We start from the raw sequence: 22,108 nt of genomic DNA, 5'->3' as shown, positions 1-22,108 counted from the left end.
TTGACAGTCCAAAAGGCATATTTAGGCAGCATAAAAGTAATCCACATGACTCCGGTCCATCAATTAATGTCTTCTGAAGCAAATCAATAGGTTTGTGTAAAAAATAAATGCATCGATCCAATAACCAACAATCCAAAGTTATCAATACATCAATAAATGTTGATATAGATTTTTTTTTTTTTTAAGATGCATCTTTATTTTTTCTTTATTTACTTTTGCTGCATTATAACAAAGTTTATTTCTGCTTGGACATTTCATGTCTCATGAATCACACTCTTTAACATGAAGCTGAGCATGTTTATTGCATATTTTACAAAAAGAATTACCATTTTACAGAATTGGTTTTCTGCTTTCCCCCTCTCATTTCTATAATTGAGCATGTTCACATAGTATGATTGTATGACAAAGCCATAGTGAAGAAAGATCAACTTTGAAGTGTAGATGGCGATGATAAGTACCGTATCAACAACCTTCTGGATTACGCTCCAAAGCTTAGCGGGAAAGGGGTATTGAGAGGGAACTGTAACGAAGCACTTTGTTCCAGAGCTGGGATCTGGGAAACCGCAGGTACAGCATATAGATAATTCATGTTATTGAGCCTGTATAAACAATACAGGATTATTAGGATATTTTATATTATTTTATGGGGTGCTCAAAAATGCTTCTATTTTGCACTCTTATATAGTTTAATACAAAAGAAAATAACAAATGATAGCTGTTATCAGCATGACAATTTGAGTAAACATTTGAGAAATTAAAATACATTTCAAAATCTATTTGGTATGTGCTCAGTTTGCTTTCAGCACGAACAGCAAAACTGATATGGACTTCAAAAATTGTCCATGGTCAGATTTCTTTGCTTCCGTAGAAGCAGACAAGATGCTCTTTGGAACATTCTCAGATTATACATAACATGGATCGTCAGTTACAAAATCTTTATATTTCGAAATATTTGTTCGCAAGATCAGTGTCTAATTTCGGGTTGCACTGGCAATTTGATGTTTATTTTCAGTGAGTCAACTGGCTTTGTTTTTCAAGTTCATAACTCAATATACAGTATGTAATTTTTTGAAAATGTTTCTTTGACATAACAGTGATTTAAATTAATTGTCTCAAATGTGCTGCACTCCAAAAGTCATTATAAGATGAAATATGTCAGTCTTATGATAAGGAACAGTAAAGAATCTCTAATGTCTTATTGTGTTTGTCGTAGGATTAATTTAAAAACCAGAAGAGCAGCTTGAGGCTGTCATGGCATCAACAACGGTAAATGTACGCTCATTTGAAATAAAATGAAATGTAACATTAAATGGTAAATAGGTAAAGGTATATTTTGGTATTCCTGATAAAACTGGAGGTTTTGATAGTACTGCACCGTGACACAGAGTAAGAGAGTTAAAAACTGCTCAGTGTGAAGGATTTGATATCTGTTTTTAAATATGGAGCTAAATGCCCTTTTTTTTTTTTATTATTAACAATTTTTATTGACTCCATGCAATAACTTAAATAGACATAAAAGAAAATGCAGAATCAAATTATATGAAATTATAACCCTTCCCCCCGAACATTACTCAACACTCTGGAGACTTTTGTCCATGCCATGTGCAAATGCGAGATAACAGGATGTAACTTAACTTCTCCAGTTAGTTTGTTAGAAGGGCTTTGCAATGGCAAAATACGGGCTAGAACTTCCTGTTCAATACAAAACCAGGGATCAGCTCTCTCAGGTGGAAGCGACCAATGAGCCAAATGTCTGAGACTGAAGGCATAATAATAAAACTAAATCTTGGGTAGGCCTAGCCCAATCTGGGACATTTACCATTCCAAATGAAGGACTTTGCTATGCTATCAAATTGCTTGAACTAAGAGAGGGGATCATCTATAGGGAGAGATTGTAGTAGGTAGTTGAATTTTGGAATACAATTCATTTTAATAACATTAACCTTCCCAATCATCGATAAAATGTAATGAAGCCCACCTACTCACATCACTCGAAAACCTTTTTATTAAAGGGTCAAAATTAACTAAATAAATCACACAAATTTGCTGGGAATAAAATACCCAAATATGTAATGCCCTATTTGGGCCACTGGAAGGCGCCTGGCTGAAAAGCCGTTATCGAGCAGTATGCTGTCAGAGCCAAAGCTTCGGATTTAGACCTATTAACTCTGTATCCTGAGAACTTAGAAAAGGAATTAATAATTCTGTGGAGGCAAGGCATAGATCTAGTAGGGTCGGAAACGAATAATAAAATATCATCTGCATAAAGCAAAAGCTTATGTGCCACACCTCCCACCATCACCCCTGAAAAATCATCCTCCTTTCTTATCACGGCTGCTAATGGTTCCAGGGCAAGTCAGAACAATAATGGGGAAAGAGGGTAACCCTGCCGGGTGCCCCTATCCAGAGTAAAATAATCTGAATTTCATCCATTTGTTTGTACCGCCGCTACAGGGTGTCTATAAAGTAACTTAATCCATCCAATAAAAGTGTTCCCAAACCTGTACATTTCCAAAATCTTAAAAAGATAATCCCATTCTACCATATCAAACGCTTTTTCGGCATCAAGCGACCGGAGTCTGATCATTCACCACTGACCACATGATATTGATGAAACGCCTAATGTTATCAGAAGAGCTATGCCCCCGAATGAACCCCACCTGATCTGTATGTATAAGAGATATCATAACTTACTACTTAATCAGTTAGCCAAAACAGCATTTAACATCTAGCTGGATCAGGGAAATTGGACGGTAACTCTTACACTCACTTGGATCTTTGTCCTTTTAGAGTTGACTGTTCCGGGCTTGTGTCATGGTTGGCAGAAGCTTTCCATTCTTTAATGATTCCTTATAAACTTCTGGCAAAAGTAGAGCCAGTTCTGAAGCATAAGATCTAAAAATTCAGCAGCAAAGCAGTCTGGCCCCATAGCCAGGGCCTTAATTACCTCGCCAACTCCTCCAAGGTTATCTCAGAATCAAGAGAATTTTTTTGCTCAGTCCTCAGTTTAGGAAGTTCTAATGGTTTCACAATGTTTTTAATATCCTCATCAGTAGACAAAGACATGGAACTATAGAGATCAAGATAGAATTCTTTAAAAGCATTATTAATATCAGTGGCTGAGGTAAGTATTTCACCACCAGCAGATTTCACTGAGGGAATGGTAGAAAAAAACTCTCTCTGTTTTATATATCTAGCCAGGAGTTTCCCTGCCTTGTCCCCTGACTCAAAGTATGACTGTCTTGCCCTGAATAGCCAAAACTCCACCTTCTGCGACAAAATAGTATTGTATCTGTATTTCAATCGGGTCAGTTCCCTGAGGCCATTAGATGACATTTAGCACTTCAGGTCTGCCTCTGCACTTTTAATATTCCCTTCCAAATCCACGAGTTCTTGTGCTTTGGATTTTTTGGTGAATAACGCATAGAGTATGATCTGGCCCCTAAGAACTGCCTTAAGTGCCTCCCAAGCCATGCCCACAGAGGATACTGAAGACCAGTTGGTCTTCATATAGACATTGATTTCAGCCTTTAGCATTTGTTGGAATTCAGGATTTTGCAAAAGGGATACATTAAAGCACCAACTATATGATTTCTTTTTCTCCATATGTGGCAACACCTCTAAACACAGCAGGACATGATCTGAGACTATAATGTTTCTAATTGAGCAATCAGCAACTGATGAAATAAGGGACATAGATATATATAAAAAAATATATATATTCTAGAGTAAATGTTGTGGACTGTTGAAAAAAATGCATAGCGCCTCCCAGATGGGTTCAAAAGTCTCCAAATATCTGTAAGACCAAGATTTTTACACATCCTGTGAAGCGTCGATGTTGCTCTAGGGGGCTTGCACACTTCTGCTTTACTTTGATCAAGGACTGAGTCCATCAAAAGATTATAGTCTCCTCCCAATATTATATCATGAGGGGTGCCAACGGCTTGCAACATCCCTTCAAGATCTATAAAAAAGCCCTAATCATCCACATTAGGTGCATAAATATTAGCCAAAATAAGATTTTGTCCCTGAATTTCAGCTAAAACAATAATGAGTCTTCCTAATTTATCTTTAATCTGTTTGAGACATTTGAATTGTAGATGTTTGAATAAGTGTAATGATTCCCCTGCTCTTACTCAAGGCAGCACTATAAAACATGCCCACCCCATATCTTCCCAAATTTTTCAGCTTCCTGAGGAGAAAGGTGCATTTCTTGAAGAAACACTATATTATCTATATTTCTTACACTTAAGAAGATAAATAACCTTCCTTCTTTTCATGAGGTACCCCAACCCATTCACATTCCATGTGGAGAGACAATCCACTCATATTAACATTTGACTTTTTGACAAAAAATAGATTGTGTGTCAAAAACAAGATTATAAAGACCACATTCCAACACTTCATTGTGACAATCAAAACCTGAACATCCCCCAGAACAAAACAAACAGAAAAAAGAAAAATGTGCGCATTAACCCCACGCACGACAGTGCCAACTGGCGTCCATCCCTCCAAACTCAAACAGTCCATGCATGCCTACGAGAACCTCTGCGACAACCTTGCCATCGGATTGCTCAAGTCCGGTGTTTCCATGCAAATTTAGTGTGACAGAATTACACAGCAAAAGATAATCTATAAAACAAACTCCAGCCAATAGGCAGAATAAGCACAAAGAGCGTGTAGTTTCATCCATAAAACTGTCCTAAAGGTGTATTACTCTACAAAATAAACCCCAGCCACTAGGCGGAACCAGCACAAAAAGAGTGCGCAGATTCCTCAAACAGTCAAGCGAATGTTCAGTGAGCCGGCCCACTCGGCTGCAACGTAAGTACAACATGACTTACTCACTCCATTGACTTGATGAAGGACATCACTTGCTGTGGGCATGTGAATGTTTTATGGCCATCCTTAGCATCTATTCTCAATTTGGCCGGGAATATCAGTGCAAAAGGGACCTTCCACTGATGTAAATGTTTCTTGCATTCCTTGAATCGATCACATTTTTCTCTTGTCGAATTCGCAAAGTCTGGGAACAAGAAAATGCTTTCTTCTTCCAAGAAAGCCTTCCTTTACTCCTTGCCTCGCGTAACACAAAATCCTTATCGGATGATCTCATCAATTTGGCCAGAATTGATCGGGGCCTGTCTCCCTCCGAGGACCGCTGGGCAGGAACCCTGTGAGCTCGCTCGGTTTCCAGCTTATGGCCTGCTATGTTGAGCACATTCAGAAGGAGCCCATCCAGGAACTTCACCATATCCTGTCCCTCTACTCCCTCAGGGACTCCGATGATACAGACATTATTCAGCCGGCTACGGTTCTCCATGTCCTCCAACTTCTCCCAGACATGCTCCAAATCCACCTTGGTCGCTAGCGGATAAGCAGATAATTCCCTGTCCTGATGACTCCAGATAATCGATCCATTTCTCGACATCCCCCACTCTTGTAACCACATCAGTGAACTTCACCTCCATGGCAGTGATCAATCGACGTATCACAGCAAGATTCTCCAAGTCAGCAACAACCTTCATCAGCATTGCCGACATGTTCAGCATCTCTCGCCGCATTTCCCGCACCTCCCCGTCAAAGTCGACTCCTAGGCTTGTGGCCTACTCAGGGTCGTCAGCTTGAACATGTAAGTGTCTTTTAATGTCTCCAGAGCCTGAGGATTTTGAATTCTTTGACATATTGTCCTCCTAGAACAGTTATGGAACAGAGTGTATCAAATTTCACTGGTTTATGTCATTAAAAGTATTAAAACCAGCAAAGTGCGCAGAGCTCGCCGTTCACACGTCCGATCCTCGCATGGCGACACATGACATCCAAGATGCACCTTTATTTAAATACAATCATGTCAGCCATGTCCGTAGGCATTTCCGTCAGGCGATGAAGCAACCTTATTATTTCACTTTATGAGCGCTAAATACACATTTCATGTGGGACAAGGATGTGCGCGGGGTCTGTGAAGCCAAATTGCTCTCTGCTATCCGTGTGTGCACGTCAACCGGGCGCTATTTAAAATGCGAGCTCTCGTGACAAACGCAGAGCGGCTCACATGCACGATTAATTCGGGCTTCCATCTACATCGTTGCGCATGCGACCCATTTGAATTTTACATGAGAATTTGCTATTTTAATGTACAATGGAGCAGTTCAACCATCATGTAAAACATCTTGACAACGCCGACATTCTGAACAGCACTAATGAGGGAAAGAGAAAGCACATGCTGCCCAGCACTAGCATCAGTTATAAGACTTTACACATCAATACATCAACACTTTTACTAACATTTATCCCAGTTAACTGGAACATAATTTTTCATTACAACTGTGGAAGTTGTAGCCAAGAAAACCACAGATAGCACAGATAGTTGGAAACAAGTCATGGGTATGTAAGTATTTTGAATTGGTTGAACTGAAAAATTAGCTGTAATCAAATGATTGATGATCACTTGTGTGTGACGTTATTTTTATATTATTATCTGTATAATTTTTTTCAACATCTGAAGTACCTTATTTTGTTGTGGATGTCCCAATGTAGATACTAAATTTGCACTTTTCTGAGAGCTCGATAAAATATTCAAATTATATTTTGGTTGCATTTGAGGGCAAAACATTTTTACTGATTGTGTAAAATAGGCACATAATATCGGAATACTGATCGCAGGGCTCTGAATCGAATCAAATCGTATCTGGCAGACTTTGAAGTATTGGCAAATATCGGATCGCAGGCCGAGAGAATCGAGATAAGATCGTATCATGATGAAATGTCCTATTTTCACCCCTACTTCCTGCCAACAATTGATGCATCAGTGATGCAAGTGCAATGGCGCATTCATGCGAGAAGTCGGAACTAACGAGAGTTAGTTAATTTCAAATAGAAATACAGCGCTAGGTGGAAGCAACGATTTAAAGTTAAAAACATTTTAATTATCGATTTGTTTCTTACACCAACCTATTGGTTTGCTTTAGAAGACATTAATTGATCGGCTGAAGTCATGTAGATCACTTTTATGCTGCCTAAATATGCCTTTTGGATCGTCAAACAGCCAGCAGACTAATGGCACCCATTTTCATCCATTGTATGGACAAACTGAGCTGAAATCTGAAAGTCATACACATCTGGGATGGCTTAAATGTAAGTAAATCATGAGTGAATTTTATCTTTGGGTGAACTAACCCTAAGTCCGCTTAAAAATGTATGAATGTCTGAATTACATAACACATTTTCAAACCAAGTGACATTTATTTGGAAGAAAGATAACTCATGTACACTTTCAAACAAACAAAGTATTCCACAAAAACAAGTTTGTTCAGTTTCAACTGAAAATAGATATATTGTTCAAAATTAAGACAAAAGTATTTGAGCACTTTCTGGTTATCAAACTTTGTGGAACATGTCCATAATTAATTTTATGAACTACACCAGTTACTCTGCTAAAACACCTGTGTGAATTTCAGGGGAAATTACTTTTTTTTTTTACTACCTTTTTTTTAATCCCCTTTTCTCCCACTACTTAGTAGGTCCTCGTGGTGGCGCGGTTACTCACCTCAATCCGGGTGGCGGAGGACAAGTCTCAGTTGCCTCCACTTCTGAGACCGTCAGTCCGCGCATCTTATCATGTGGCTTATTGTGCATGACTCCGCATGTGGAGGCTCATGCTATTCTCCGCGATCCACGCACAACTTACCGCGCCACATTGAGAGTGAGAATCACTAATTGCAACCACAAGGAGGTCACCCCATATGTCTCTACCCTCCCTAGCAACCGGGCCAATTTGGTTGCTTAGGAGACCTGGCTGGAGTCACTCAGCACACCCTGGATTTGAACTCATGACTCCAGGGGTGGTAGTCAGCATCAATATTCGCTGAGCTACCCAGCCCGCTCCCGTAATATAATTCATCTTAAGAAAAAATTGATTTAGAGATTATGTTCTAGTCATATAGAGGACCAGATATGTTACGCTCTGTTGCTGCAGTCGTACGCTCAAAAACATTTATCTGTTTACTATGATTGGTATTTAATAATAGTAATTTTTGAGTAGCTTCCTAATAATCTACTCTGTCAAACTTGTGACTAAGACCTCTTTGAATGATTGTAGAAGTATCTGGTTAATAAACAGTTTAAATGTCTTCAGCTGACTATTTTTTTTTTTTTTTTTATGTCTTTTAAATATCCGTGAAGGTTACATTCTATTCAAAGCATCATTTTTGTAAACAAACATCTAATTAATATATATATATATATATATATATATATATATATATATATATATATATATATATATATAATAAAAACCAAATACAGATTAAAATCAGATTAAAAAACTGATAAAATCCTAAATGTCCCAGAAACATCTGCTGTATGTCATTTTTACATATGACAGTGAACATTTGATCAATTTGTTGCTGATTTTTAGTGTTTAGTTGAAACACTAAAAAATATATCTCCCAGATGAAGATGCACACATCAAATAGACATTTCAGCAACATACTGTACATACCAAGGATAATATTTGTACTACAGTGGCTTTCACGTTGTTTAATTTAAGCTATCATTTTATATCCAAACATTTTCCCAAGACGTGATGTACATAACACATAAAACAAGTACATACTCTGGCGGCCAGAAGTTTGGAATAATGTACAGATTTTGCTCTTATGGAAAGAAATTGGTACTTTTATTTCCCAAAGTGGCTTTCAGCTGATCAGTGTATAGTCAGAACATTAATAATGTGAAAAATTACTATTACAATTTTAAAAAAATAACTACTTCAAAGAGTTCTCATTAAAAAATCCTCCACGGGTGGACACCCTGGACGCCATGCAAGGAGCAGACGTGTGAGCGACGAGCTCTGCGCACTTTGCTGAATTTTCGATTATTCTCATGTTATAATCTGGTGAAATTTGTTACACCCAGTTACACATTTGCCCTTTGTTGCAAAACATGGCAAAGAAGTCAAAATCCTCGGGCTCGGGAGACATTAAAAGACACTTGCGTGTTCAGGATGAAAGCCCCGACAGGCCTACAGACTGGGGACTCGATTTGGATGGCGCGGCGAGAGAGGAGATCCAGCATCAGTTGTCCAATATGTCGGTGATGTTGACGAAGATTCTTGCTGACTTGGAGGATCTCGCTGTAATACGTTGATCGATCACGGCGATGGAAAAAAAATTCTCCGAGTTAGGTACAAGAGTGACTGATGTTGAATCCACCCGCGACCAAAGTTGATCTGGAACATCTCCTTGAAAAACTTGAAGATCTTGAAAATAGAAGCCGCAGGAATAACATTCGAATTGTTGGAATTCCTGAGCTTGAGGAGGGCAGAGATATGGTGAAATTCCTAGACGAGTTTTTCCCGAGTCTACTCGACATAACAGGCCACAAGCTGGAAATTGAGCGAGCTCACAGAGTCCCGTCTCACAGATCTGCTGAGGGAGACAGGCCCAGATCGATTCTGGCCAGATTTCTGAGATCATCCGATAAAGATCTTGTGTTGCGCCAGGCGAGGAGCAAAGGGAAGCTTTCTTGGAAGAACCGTAATATTTTCTTGTTCCCGGACTTTGCGAGTTCGACAAGAGAGAAATGCGATCGGTTCAAGGAATGTAAGAAACTCTTACATCAGAAAAACATCTCATTTGCTCTGATGTTTCCTGCCAAACTGAGAATAGAAACGAAGGTCGGTCGCAAAGTATTCACATGTCCAAATCTGGCAATGTCTTTTATAGAATCAATGACTGAGTAAACCATTGGATGTTTCTCATGTGAGTGGGCCTGACTCGCTGTACTAACTCTTGAGGATGCTGGGCGACATTTTGGATTTTTTGTGTTGGCTCCGCCGAGCGGCTGGAGCTTGTTTTATGAATAACACTTTTCCTTAAAGAAACTTTTGCATTGATAAAAGATTACTTTTGCATTGAAGTTCCCAGACAGATTGAGAATGGACACTACGGATGACTGCAAAATATCTACATGCTGCTCACACAAAGGATGTTTTTTATGAAGCCGACGGATTATGTAAGTCATGGTATATACTTTTTTGCAGCCTCCGAGTGAATTGACTCGACCATCCGGGGAACCGGGATGCCGGTGTTGTTTCTTTTTGTATTGGTTCCGCCTAGCGGCTGGAGCTTGTTCTATTGAATAACACTCCTTGGAACAGCTGTGGACTAATCTGTTCATTCTTCGTGCTTATTCCTCCTGCTGGCTGTAGTTTGTTTTGTTGAGTTTTTTTTTATTTTTTTTTATGGGACATTGGAATGATTACGTCATCTGCTGAACTCATAACAGCTGGCTCACTGAACATTCGTTTGTCTGTCCGAGGAATATGAACGGTTTTATATCAGCTGGAATTTGTCTTGCGGAAGATCACACCTTTAAAACAGTTCTGTGAATGAATCTACACGTTCTTAGTGTTCATTCTTCCTATTGACTGGGTTTATTTTACAAAGTATTTTCTGTTATGTAATTTTGCCTCACAAATTTGTGAGGCAAAATTGTGCAATCCGATGGCAAAGTTGTCGTGGGAACTCGTGGGCGTTCATGGACCTTTTGAATTTAAAGGGATTGTCGCCGGTTGGCGCTGTCGTGCGCGGGGTTAATGCGCACGTTTTTCTTTTTTCTGTTTGTTTTGTTCGGGGGTTGATTGTTTCACTATTGGGGAATGTGGTCTATATAATTTTGTTTTTGACACACAGTTAATTTTTTCTTCTATATCAAAATGTCAAATGTTAATATGAGTGTACTATCTCTCTCCACATGGAATGTGAATGGGTTGGGTCACCCCATAAAAAGAAGGAAGGTTATTACTTTTCTTAAACGTAAGAAATATGATATAGTGTTTCTTCAAGAAACACATCTTTCCCCGCAGGAAGCTGAAAAATTTGGGAAGATATGGGGTGGACATGTTTTCTTTAGTGTTGGCTCAAGTAAGAGCAAGGGAGTCATTATATTGGTAAATAAACATCTACAAATTCAAATTTCTCAAACAGATTATAGATAAATTAGGAAGAGTAATTATTGTTTTAGCTGAAATTCAAGGGCAAAGGTTGATTTTGGCTAATATTTACGCACCTAACGCTGATGATCATGGTTTTTTTATAGATCTTGAAGGGATGTTGCAAACTGTTGGCACCCCTCATGATATAATATTGGGAGGAGACTTTAATCTTTTGATGGACTTAGTGCTTGATCATAGTGTAGCAAAAGTGTGTAAACCCCCTAGAGCAACACTGACACTTCATAGGATGTGTAAAAATCTTGGTCTTACAGACATTTGGAGACTTTTGAACCCATCTGGTAGGGACTATACATTTTTTTCATCAGTCCACAAGATTTACTCTAGAATAGATTTTTTTTTTAATATCAAAATCCCTTATTTCATCTGTTGTTGATTGCTCAATTGGAAATATCTTAGTCTCGGATCATGCTCTGGTGAGTTTAAAGGTGATGCAACATATAGAGAAAAATAAATCATATAGTTGGCGCTTTAATGTATCCCTTTTGCAAAATCCTGATTTCCAACAAATGTTAAAGACTGAAATCAGTGTTTATATGGAGACCAACTGGTCCTCGGTATCCTCTGTGGGCGTGGCTTGGGAGGCACTTAAGGCGGTTCTTAGGGTTTGGATCATACAGTATGCCTCATTCATCAAAAAATCCAAAGCACGAGAACTCGTGGAGTTGGAAGGAAATATTAAAAGTGCAGAGGCAGAGCTGAAGCGCCGTATGTCATCTGATGGCCTCAGAGAACTGAGAGATATAATACTATTCTGTCACAGGAAGTGGAGTTTTGGTTATTCAGGGCAAGACAGTCATACTTTGAGTCAGGTGATAAAGCAGGAAAACTTTTGGCTAGATATATAAAGCAGAGAGAGTCTTTTTCTATCATTCCCTTAGTGAAATCTGCTTGTGGTGAAATATTTACCTCGGCTATTGATATTAATAATGCTTTTAAAGAGTTCTATCTTGATCTCTATAGGTCCACGTCTTCGTCTACTGATGAAGATATTAGGAACTTTGTGGAACCATTAGAACTCCCTAAACTGACGAATGAGCAAAAAAACTCTCTTGATTCTGAGATAACCTTGGAGGAGCTTGATGAGGTAATTAAGTCCCTGCCTACAGGCAAGGCTCCAGGGCCGCTGAGTTTTTCAAATCTTATGCTACAGAACTGGCGCCACTTTTGTTAGAAGTTTATACTGATTCATTAAAAATTGGAAAGCTTCCTCCAACCATGACACAAGCCTGGATCAGTCTGATTCTTAAAAAGGACAAAGATCCAAGCGAGTGTAAACGTTACCGCCCAATTTCGCTGATCCAGTTAGATGTAAAAATTTTGTCCAAAATTCTGGCTAATCGATTAAATAAAGTTATGACATCTCTTATACATATAGATCAGGTGGGGTTTATTTGAGGCCGTAGTTCTTCTGATAATATTAGGCGTTTCATCAATATCATGTGGTCAGTAGCAAATGAACAATCTCCTGTTGCTGCCATCTCTCTTGACGCCGAAAAGGCATTTGATATGGTAGAATGGGATTATCTTTTCAAGATTTTGGAAAGGTATGGGTTTGGGAATACATTTATTGGTTGGATTAAGTTACTTTATAGACACCCTGTAGCAGCGGTACAAACAAATGGGTTAATTTCTGATTATTTTACTCTGGATAGGGGCACCCGGCAGGGTTGCCCTCTTTCCCCATTATTGTTCTGTCTTGCCCTGGAACCATTAGCAGCCGCGATAAGAAAGGAGGATGATTTTCCAGGGGTGACGGCGGGAGGTGTAGCGCATAAGCTTCTGCTTTACACAGATGATATTTTATTATTCGTCTCTGACCCCACTAGATCCATGCCTTGCCTCCACAAAATTATTAACTCCTTTTCCAAATTCTCAGGATACAGAGTCAATTGGTCTAAATCCGAAGCTTTGGCTTTGACAGCATACTGTCCAGTAACGGCTTTCCAGCCGGGCACCTTCATGTGGCCCAAACAGGGAATTAAGTATTTGGGAATTTTATTCCCAGCAAATTTTTCTGATTTAGTTAGAGTTAATTTTGATCCCTTAATAAAAAGGTTTTCGAATGATGTAGACAGGTGGGCTTTATTACACATCGATGATTGGGAAGGTTAATGTCATTAAAATGAATTGCATTCCAAAATTTAACTATCTGCTACAATCTCTCCCTGTAGATGTCCCTCTCTCTTATTTTAAGCAATTTGATAGCATAGTGAAGTCCTTCATTTGGAATGGTAAGTGTCCCAGGTTAAATTTCAGTAAATTACATAGGCCGATTGACAAAGGTGGGTTAGGCCTACCCAAGATTTTATTTTATTATTATGCATTCAGTTTTAGACATTTGGTTCATTGGTCACTTCCACCTGAGAGAGCCCCTCCCTGGTTTTGTATTGAAAAGGAAGTTCTTACCCCTATCTCGCCACTGCAAAGCCTTTCGATTAAACTAACTGGAGAGGTTAAGTCGCACCCCGTTATTTTGCATTTACACTCGATATGGACAAAAGTGTCCAGAGTGTTTAATTCTGATATTTATTTAAATGTTGCCTCGAGCATATGGCAGAACCCTAAACTATGCATTAATAAGTCCCCTTTCTGTTGGTCAGATTGGATTGTGAGGGGGTTAATGCACTTGGTGACCTATATGAGGGTGGAGTATTGAGATCTTTTGAAAATTTAGTTCAACATTTTGGGATTCCCAGATCTCAGTTTTATAAGTATTTACAGCTGCGCCACCTGCTCTGCTCTGTTTTTGGGAGTAGCATACACCCCCCTAGAGCGGCAGATACTCTGGAAGTGGTGATTGCTGCTTTTGGGAAGGGTCATGAGGCATCAGTGTATTACTCCTTGTTAATTCAGAGTCTGGGGGACCGAGCTTTAAATTCTCTCAAAAGATTATGGGAGAAAGATTTAAACTTGGTATTGGAGGAGGGAGTGTGGGCAAGGATTCTAAAAAACAAAGCCTGCATCTAGAGATGCAAGGGCTCGCCTTATGCAATTTAAGATTTTACATAGATTTTATTGGACCCCCTCTAGATTGTATAGGCTTGGTCTTAAAGACACACCCATCTGCTGGCGATGCCATACTGAAGATGGAGACACCATCCATGTTTTTTGGGGGTGCCTTAAGATCCAAGAATTTTGGCTGAAGGTGCAAAGTTTTGTGTGTGATGTGTTGGGCACTCAGGTCTTGTTCTGCCCCAGACTCTGTATTTTGGGTGATAGGGAGGTCATGGATTTGGTAGATAAGCACATGAAGGTCTGGGTTTTGACCGGTGTGATGATTGGTAGACAGGTTATTTTAAGGAGTTGGAAGTCGGATGGAGCACCCTCGTTCCCGGAGTGGTGCGCGGAGATAGGGAGGGTGGCTGCCTTCGAGGAGGGGTCAAGTATTAGGATGGGGATTAGGGAAACTTACAATAAGAAATGGGGCAATTATTTAGCATTTTTGAGGGAATCTCGAGGTGGGGCGGTGGAGGGAGTAATTTAACATTTTTTTATTTTTTTTTTATTATTATTATTATACTTGATTATTGTATGTTATTTTATGTTGTTGTTTTAGTTTTCTGTGTGTGTGTGTCTATATTCTATTGACCACAGGGGTGTTCGTGGGGGGGTCAGGGTGGTTTGAGAGTTTGGTAGGGGGAGGGGATATAGCGGGGGTTTAATGTTAAAAGTTTTTGATTCATTATATAGATGTTGTTGTATTTCTTGTGTTAATTTATGAATCGATAAAAAAAATTAATAAAAAAAAAAAAAAAATCCTCCACGTGCAGCAATGACAGCTTTGCAGATCCTTGGCATTTGAGGTGACATTTCACCCCACACTTCTGTAGCACTTGCCATAGATGTGGCTGTCTTGTCAGGCACTTCTCACAGACCTTACAGTCTAGCTGATCCCACAACTGCTCAATGGGGTTAAGATCCATAACACTCTTTTCCAATTATCTGTTGTCCAATGTCTGTGTTTCTTTGCCCACTCTAACCTTTTCTTTTTGTTTTTCTGTTTCCAAGAAACAATTGCAATTCTTCCCATAAGGCCTGCACCCCTGAGTCTTCTCTTTACTGTTGTACATGAAACTGGTGTTGTGTGGGTAGAAATCAATGAAGCTGTCAGCTGAGGACATGTGAGGTATCTATTTCTCAAACTAGAGACTCTGATGTACTTATCCTCTTGTTTAGTTGTACATCTGGCCTTCCACATCTCTTTCTGTCCTTGTTAGAGTCAGTTGTCCTTTGTCTTTGAAGACTGTAGTATACACCTTTGTATGAAATCTTAAATTTCAAGCATTGTATATTCTTCATTCCTCAAAACATGAAGGCTACTTGGTTTCTAGAGAAAGCTCTTTCTTTTTTGTCAATTTTTGATGTAATACTGACCTTAAGACGTGGCAGTCTATTGCATACTGTGGCAACTCAAAAACATACAAAAAGACAATGTTAACCTTAATTTAACAAACCAAATAGCTTTCAGCTGTGTTTGATATAATGGCAAGTGATTTTCTAGTACCAGATTAGCAATTTAGCATGATTACTCAAGGATAAGGTGTTGGAGTGATAGCTGATGGAAATGGGGCCTGTATAGATTTGATCAAAACTGATATTTTTCAAATAGTGATGGTGCTGTTTTATTTGTTTTTTGTTTTTTTTACATCAGTAATGTCCTGATTATACTTGATGTGATCAGTTGAATGCCACTTTGGTGAATTAAAGTACCAATTTCCTTCCAAAACAGCAAAATCTGTACATTATTACAAACTTTTGGCCAACAGTGTATGTAAAAAAAATGTTTTATATATGTAATACAATCCATTTTCAAATATGTAGAGTGGAATGTAGAGGAAAAGGACAAGAGTCAGGAATAAGATTTAGTCATAGAAGAAATGGTTCACATCAGAATAATCTAAAAGTACAATTCACATCATTAGGACATACAGTTAAACTGACTGTGTGAAACTAGCCATATATGCATGTAATGTAACAGAGGTTTTATCCAAAGCCAGTGGGGTAGATTCCAGGGGGGTGGGGGGTGGGTAGGTAACCTCCCCAATAATCAAAACAAGCAAGTACAGCCCCCCCCCCCCTCCCCCTAAAATGCTTCATGCTGCAACCCCCTAATGTTCAAGCCAAATCTATGCCCTTGTCCAAAGCTGTGTATATTATATGTCATACAGGTACAGTCCACCTGGAGCAACCAGAGGTGAAGTGCATTGTTCAAGGACAAAATGGTGACAGTTCATAGACTGCCACAAGTTCAAACCTACAAACTCTTTTGATTTCCACTCCAGAGCTTTTAAACTTTTAAACATATGCTACATCACCTTAAAAATTACAATCATATTTTTGCCTTATACAGACTGTCATAACAAAGAAAGTACAAAAATGGCATAACACTGACCTCTTTCCTCATTTGCAGCAGCATGAGTCACAAATAGCATTCATTTGTAAAAAAAAATAAAATAAATACATATTAAATTTTGGCCTGGGAATTGTCTGGAGCAGTTTTCAAATTACAACTCGAATGAGCCAAGAATCGGTGAGTGACCTTAAAGCACATCATTGTACAACAGTAAAAATGATTTCATCATTGCTTAAAACTTATTCATCATCGTACCAATGAAAAATGACTATAATAGTCAAATAGCAGAAAATTATAACAAATAAGACATACATTAAATAGCTCCTTTGCTTGAAAAGTGCCTTGACTGTGCAATTTTGTAAGTTGATTTTAGATAATGTGTTGCACGAAGGTTTTTAAATGTAGATTTGGAATAATAATCAATTCACTTGTCGGGAATAAAATCCCCCCAGCAGAAACAAATAATAATGGACATTACCAATACTGGACTTGACTGGATTTCATTAATAAGTCTGTAAAAAGAAATACGTTTCTTTTCACTAACCTATGAAGAGCTGCATGAGCCAAAACTTATTTCTAAATTTTAACTGCCTAAGCTTACCTACACTTTCAGATCAACAGTTACTGCTGTATAGTAAATCCCTCAGATAAACAGAACGTTGTCTAGACTGGATTATCCACTTGAGATTGAGCCTGGGTTTGTGGGTTTTCAGCAGGTCCAGGTATGGTGGAGGCCGATGAGTAGCTCTGCATGCATTGGTAATCTGATGACATGTCTGTTGGGATTGAGAGGTCACTGCTTGACTGAGACACTATTCTGTACTCACGCACAGGGCAGGCACGTTCTGTAAAATTGGGTTTGAAGCCTTTCTCCAGATCTTTGGAGATGGAAAGCCATTTCTGTATGGAAAACAAAAATAAAAGAAATGTAGACGTGTTGACTTTGGGGTCAGGTCTCTCTTTTTCTGCATAGTGCTTTGCCACTGTCAATTAAGAAACTGATTTAAACATGGTTGCCTACTTGTATTTTTGGAAAAATGTAAATCATTCATGGTGCCATTGGTAATGAGGTGACTGAAAGAATACAGATAGACACTTACCTCTACATTGCCATCATAGTTGTCAAAAAGATCCGTAAGGTATTTGCTTACATTTCGGCCTGCATTTGGCACTACTGGTATTAGGATTATCCTTAACCTAAAATGGAAAATTAAATGATATATATTGACATTGCACATGTAAGGGGGAAGTCACCCACTGGCCCAAGGATGGTATCCAATGGCGTGGCTGAAGGTCTCTTGCGTGTTCTGTCTTATCGTGCGCGACATTAAATAATACTTAGATTATTTGATTTGAGTTCCTGTTTTTTATTAATCTTATCATTAATTCTTTTCTTTATTTCATCTGACTCCAATTATGAAAAACCTCCTTGATGTATCTATGCTCTGAATTTTAGTAATTCTCTCTTCTAGACTGCATTTGTTACTTCAATGTTATGTGGGTCCTGTGCTGGTCAGACACAGGTCCTTTTAACTACAAATTCATCAGTTTCAGATATTAGTAAGTTTTAGACTAAGTCCATATAGTTTCTCGGCTTTATCCGTTTAGTCTTATTTGGCTAAGTTCTATAATAGATTCTCGGTTCACCGTTTAACCCCAGTCAATTAAGTCCTGTTTTACAGGTTCTCGGTCCTACATTTAGTATTCCCATTTAATTCTACTTGGCTAAGATCTATTATAGATTCTCGGTTTACCGTTTAGCCTCTTACATACTTAACTAATGGGTTACTTCTGAAGTAGCTTAATTAAGCCAACTCTGACCATAGATTTGTAGTTAACAAGAAATATACTAGAAAACAGTCCTTCAGAATGAATCATAATAACAATTTATTTACCAGGTAATAGTAATACATTCAAACAATCCAATTAAAATAATAAATCAAACTCAAAGCTATCAGTGAACCAAACATAATAATATATTTAAAGTTGTATTCCATTCAAACATTTACCAAACATAAGAAATACAAGTTGCAATTACCTGGTAGTGAAAAAACTACATGCAAACGACGAAGCATGGGAGATCTGATTTGCAGATTCCCCGAGCTTCTCTGCCATCCCTCCTTAAGTACCAAACGATTCCATTGTTATTTCAGATGTGTGTGTTTGGTGTTATTTAGGATTTGGTTTATAATTTAGGGAGTTGTAAGTCAACCTTTGATTGAGTAGGTTGTTTGATGTTTACAAAGAATACACCTAATCTGCATACAGCATCTGGTCTCTGTGTGAGACTTGGGAGGGGCATGCCCCGGATAGGATACTGTATTTTATTAAGTTCTTAAATCTTACTTGTGATTTGACTTTGCTGAAAAGGAATGAGACCGTTTTACTAGTCGCACTGAGACCTCTTGAATGATACCAAACATGTATGATCAGAAAACCTTTTACATTACAGAACAGGATAAGTCATAACTTAGTTTTTAGTGTCCTTAAGGTGACCTGAGGTGAGAGAGAGAGAGAGAGCAGATGTGAGTGTGAATTGCGTTTTATGGTCCCCAATCAGTAGGGTTTGTTTTCTCAGGTGGAGATGCTCCTCTGTGTGAGAGTTTTGTGACGTTGGTTCTCGCAGAATTCTTTGAATATCCCGGAAGTAATGCAAACAATTCTGTGTCAGTCTTACACACATATAGGTTGAGGAGACTTTTAGTGTGGAAGACAGGTAAAGGAATAGTTCACCAAAATGGAACATTCTGTCATTATTTATTGACCCTCATGCAATTCTAAACCAGTAAATTGTTATTTTTTTTACATACAACACAGATGTAGTAATTTTCAAAGAATCATTAAACAGCTCTTGCCATAGAACAACAAATTTCGAAGTTTATTACAGAATACAGGTTAGGTGTAAGCTTCGGGGAAGGGCAGGAATATTAGTGAATAATCACTTAAATCTGAGATTCGGAATATAGTCCATGCAGCCTTATGGACTACATTTAAGGTGCTTTTTTGAGGGGTTTTGTCTTTTTTGGGGCTTGACAGCCACAGTCACTATAAACTTTCAATGTGCAACAAGAGCTGTGTAAAGATTCTTCTGCATAAAAATTTCTCTGTGTTTCAATAACAGCATACAGGTTTGAAATGACATGAGGGTAAGTAATGACAGAATTTTCATTTTTGGGTGAACTATTCCTTTTATAACTTTTTTAGAATTTGTGGGACTCTGAATAAGAAGTTTCAGGCACTAACCTCTCGCTGTGGACCAGCAAGCAGGAAAGTATGACAAGCATTACTGTGGCTCCCACTGTATACAGCACCAATGCCATCACAGACATGGTAACTGGACTTTCTGGGAAAAATACAGAGAGTTGCCATTAATGCCAAAGCTATTGTTTTTACGTCATAAACAGTCAGCTGACTACCAGCTAAATTTAGCTGGTGAAAAGCACGGCTGTATTGGTCCAGCACCTAGATCAGCATGAAAATGAATGATCTGAATTGGTCTTTTCATCATGGTATCTGTTGATCTGTTAAATTGATGCACACTGGGCAGATAAGGTACTGAGAGCGGATCTTGTAATACAGACAAGGTATAGTCTACATCAAACGTGTGCAGTACCTGTGTCATTATTAGGCTTTAAAGTTCCCCAGTACACAGGCTTACTCCAATCACTCCAAAACTTGGACTCTCCGCAGGATGACGATATCCGAGCCCTGATCTGGAACTCGTATTGTTTTTTTGAAGGAAAAGGTAAACTGTAGGATTTCTTGATGCTTGGCTTTTTGTTCTAGGGAGAGAGAAGAATTTAACCATGTCACATGTTCAGTTATTATTTGTCACAACTTAAGGTGAGATGCATGATGACAATATAGATCAATATAGGCCCTCAATGAGTAAACGGACACTTTAGTCATGCTTAAAAATGTATGAATGTATGAATTACTTAACACATTTTCAAACCAAGTGGCATTTATTTGGAAGAAAGATAACAAGTAAACTTCCACAAAAATAACGTTAGGTTCAAGTGACTTAAGTGCCTCAAGTGTGGCTTCAGTGTCCAAATATATCTGATGCCACTGTATCTACCCGTGTAACTCATAAAACTCCTTTTTACCTGCCAATCCTTGTTGTCTGTCTTGTGGCGAACTTGGCTCTCGATGCAAATGCTGTTGTGTCCCGTAACATTCCAGTACAGCCACAGTTCAGCATCTTTTTTCTCCACCACAGACAGGTTATACGGAGGGTAAAGCTTCACTAATTAGCAACGCAGTAAATGTGTCAATTCATGAGCCATTTTTGCTTTCCATACATTATTGTCGAAATACAAAAATATGAACGACAGTTTTCCAAGAGCTGACATACCACTATATTTCAGTTCATGTTTCTGCTCTGTCATCAATCTACCGTTGTCATGATACAGCCATGTGCTTAACGTATTGAACCGTTGTGTTTCTTTGTAGGGAATCATGCAGCCCACGTTAATGTTGTTAATCTTGTGATATTTAGAACACTCCAGAGTTTGATGATATGAAAACCTATAATAAATTACATGTGTTAGTCCTGAAATATTAATTCAAAAGTACACGTATTTGTGTTTGTGTTTAATTTACATGCTCTTGAAACTGTAATTGTACTTTTGGGTCCCATTGTCATCCCATGTGCAATTAACATATTCCAGATTTATGATAAGGCAGTTAATCTCTGGGTAAAGATGAGAGAAACAATGGCTTTAAGACAATAACAAACAACAGGCACATATTATTTGGAACATTCATGCAAAATTTAAATGAAGATTGGCTTTGATACAATTTCTAGAAACCTTAATTTCTGTTTCTATGAATATTCTATCATATATAGATTTCACACTGTTTCAGCGTGTAAGCATGTTGTTTTTCAGTAGAGGAAGTGCTTGTCAGTTTATTCCCCTTCAGAGAACTTTGACAGGAAATTGATTATTTCTCCATAAAATACGCTTTTCTGTGCAATGTTACTGATTAGAATTTTCAAAATCTCAACTGAATGAAGGTCTAAGTGAAGAGTACCTGGAAGAGTTCAGATTTGGTCCTTATTTGTATGAAAAAATAAACTGAAAAAGTTCTAAACTCATGTTGCCTATGCACATCATGGCCACACAACATCGGTTAGACATGTTGGTAACTCAATGTCTGAACTCTGTACTTACTCATAGGCAACAGGTTGCCATGAATTTCACAATGCTCTGAAGGTTATATACCTATTTTACTGATGAAATCATCTGTCTAAAGGGTATCGAGGCCCTCTATTAACTGTTAACTAATAACAATGTTAACAGTTTAACCTTAACATGCTGAAGCATGTCACTTCCGGAGTATCAAAGAACATTGAAAACTCATCAATAAAAGAAAGAAATTCATAAAATGACAAAACGCCCTACTCTGTTTTGTTATTAGGGAATCACTTATTTCTTTTTAAATACTAGCTAAGTATTCAAATAATTTTAAAGGACAACATAATCTTACATGAAAGCTACATAAAAGAACACATTTTGTTTTGAAAATGGCATAATGGTAGGATACTCACGTGGCACAGATGATTCAGGAGATGCAAATGAAGGAATGTTCCAAAGGAAAAGACTGAAAAACAGTAACATCATCTTGGACAGAGTTACATAACTCGACTGTTTTTTCCGTGTCTGTATCTTCCCCGTTTTAACCAAAACATATCTTTACTCTTTGTGGGCTGATGTATGTGACATATTTCCTGT

At 38.3% G+C, this 22,108-nt stretch overlaps 1 protein-coding gene across 1 annotated transcript; it reads right to left on the bottom strand.

Moving 5' to 3' along the window:
• Window positions 1–15,787: 15,787 nt before the first annotated feature.
• Window positions 15,788–22,090, bottom strand: LOC127432535 (cytokine receptor common subunit gamma-like). The gene is made up of 8 exons (XM_051683738.1): window positions 21,925–22,090; window positions 20,976–21,066; window positions 20,728–20,900; window positions 20,480–20,619; window positions 19,984–20,152; window positions 19,614–19,713; window positions 17,471–17,567; window positions 15,788–17,270 (listed from the first exon to the last, which is right to left on the bottom strand). Exons 1-8 carry the CDS (start codon window positions 21,995–21,997, stop codon window positions 17,034–17,036), a joined length of 1,080 nt encoding a protein of 359 aa, XP_051539698.1. The 5' UTR covers window positions 21,998–22,090; the 3' UTR covers window positions 15,788–17,033.
• Between the last annotated feature and the right edge of the window lie 18 nt (window positions 22,091–22,108).

Source organism: Myxocyprinus asiaticus, chromosome 42 (assembly GCF_019703515.2).
Source record: "Myxocyprinus asiaticus isolate MX2 ecotype Aquarium Trade chromosome 42, UBuf_Myxa_2, whole genome shotgun sequence".
Taxonomy (NCBI): Eukaryota; Metazoa; Chordata; class Actinopteri; order Cypriniformes; family Catostomidae; genus Myxocyprinus; species Myxocyprinus asiaticus.
This window is presented reverse-complemented; position numbering and strand designations above follow the sequence as displayed.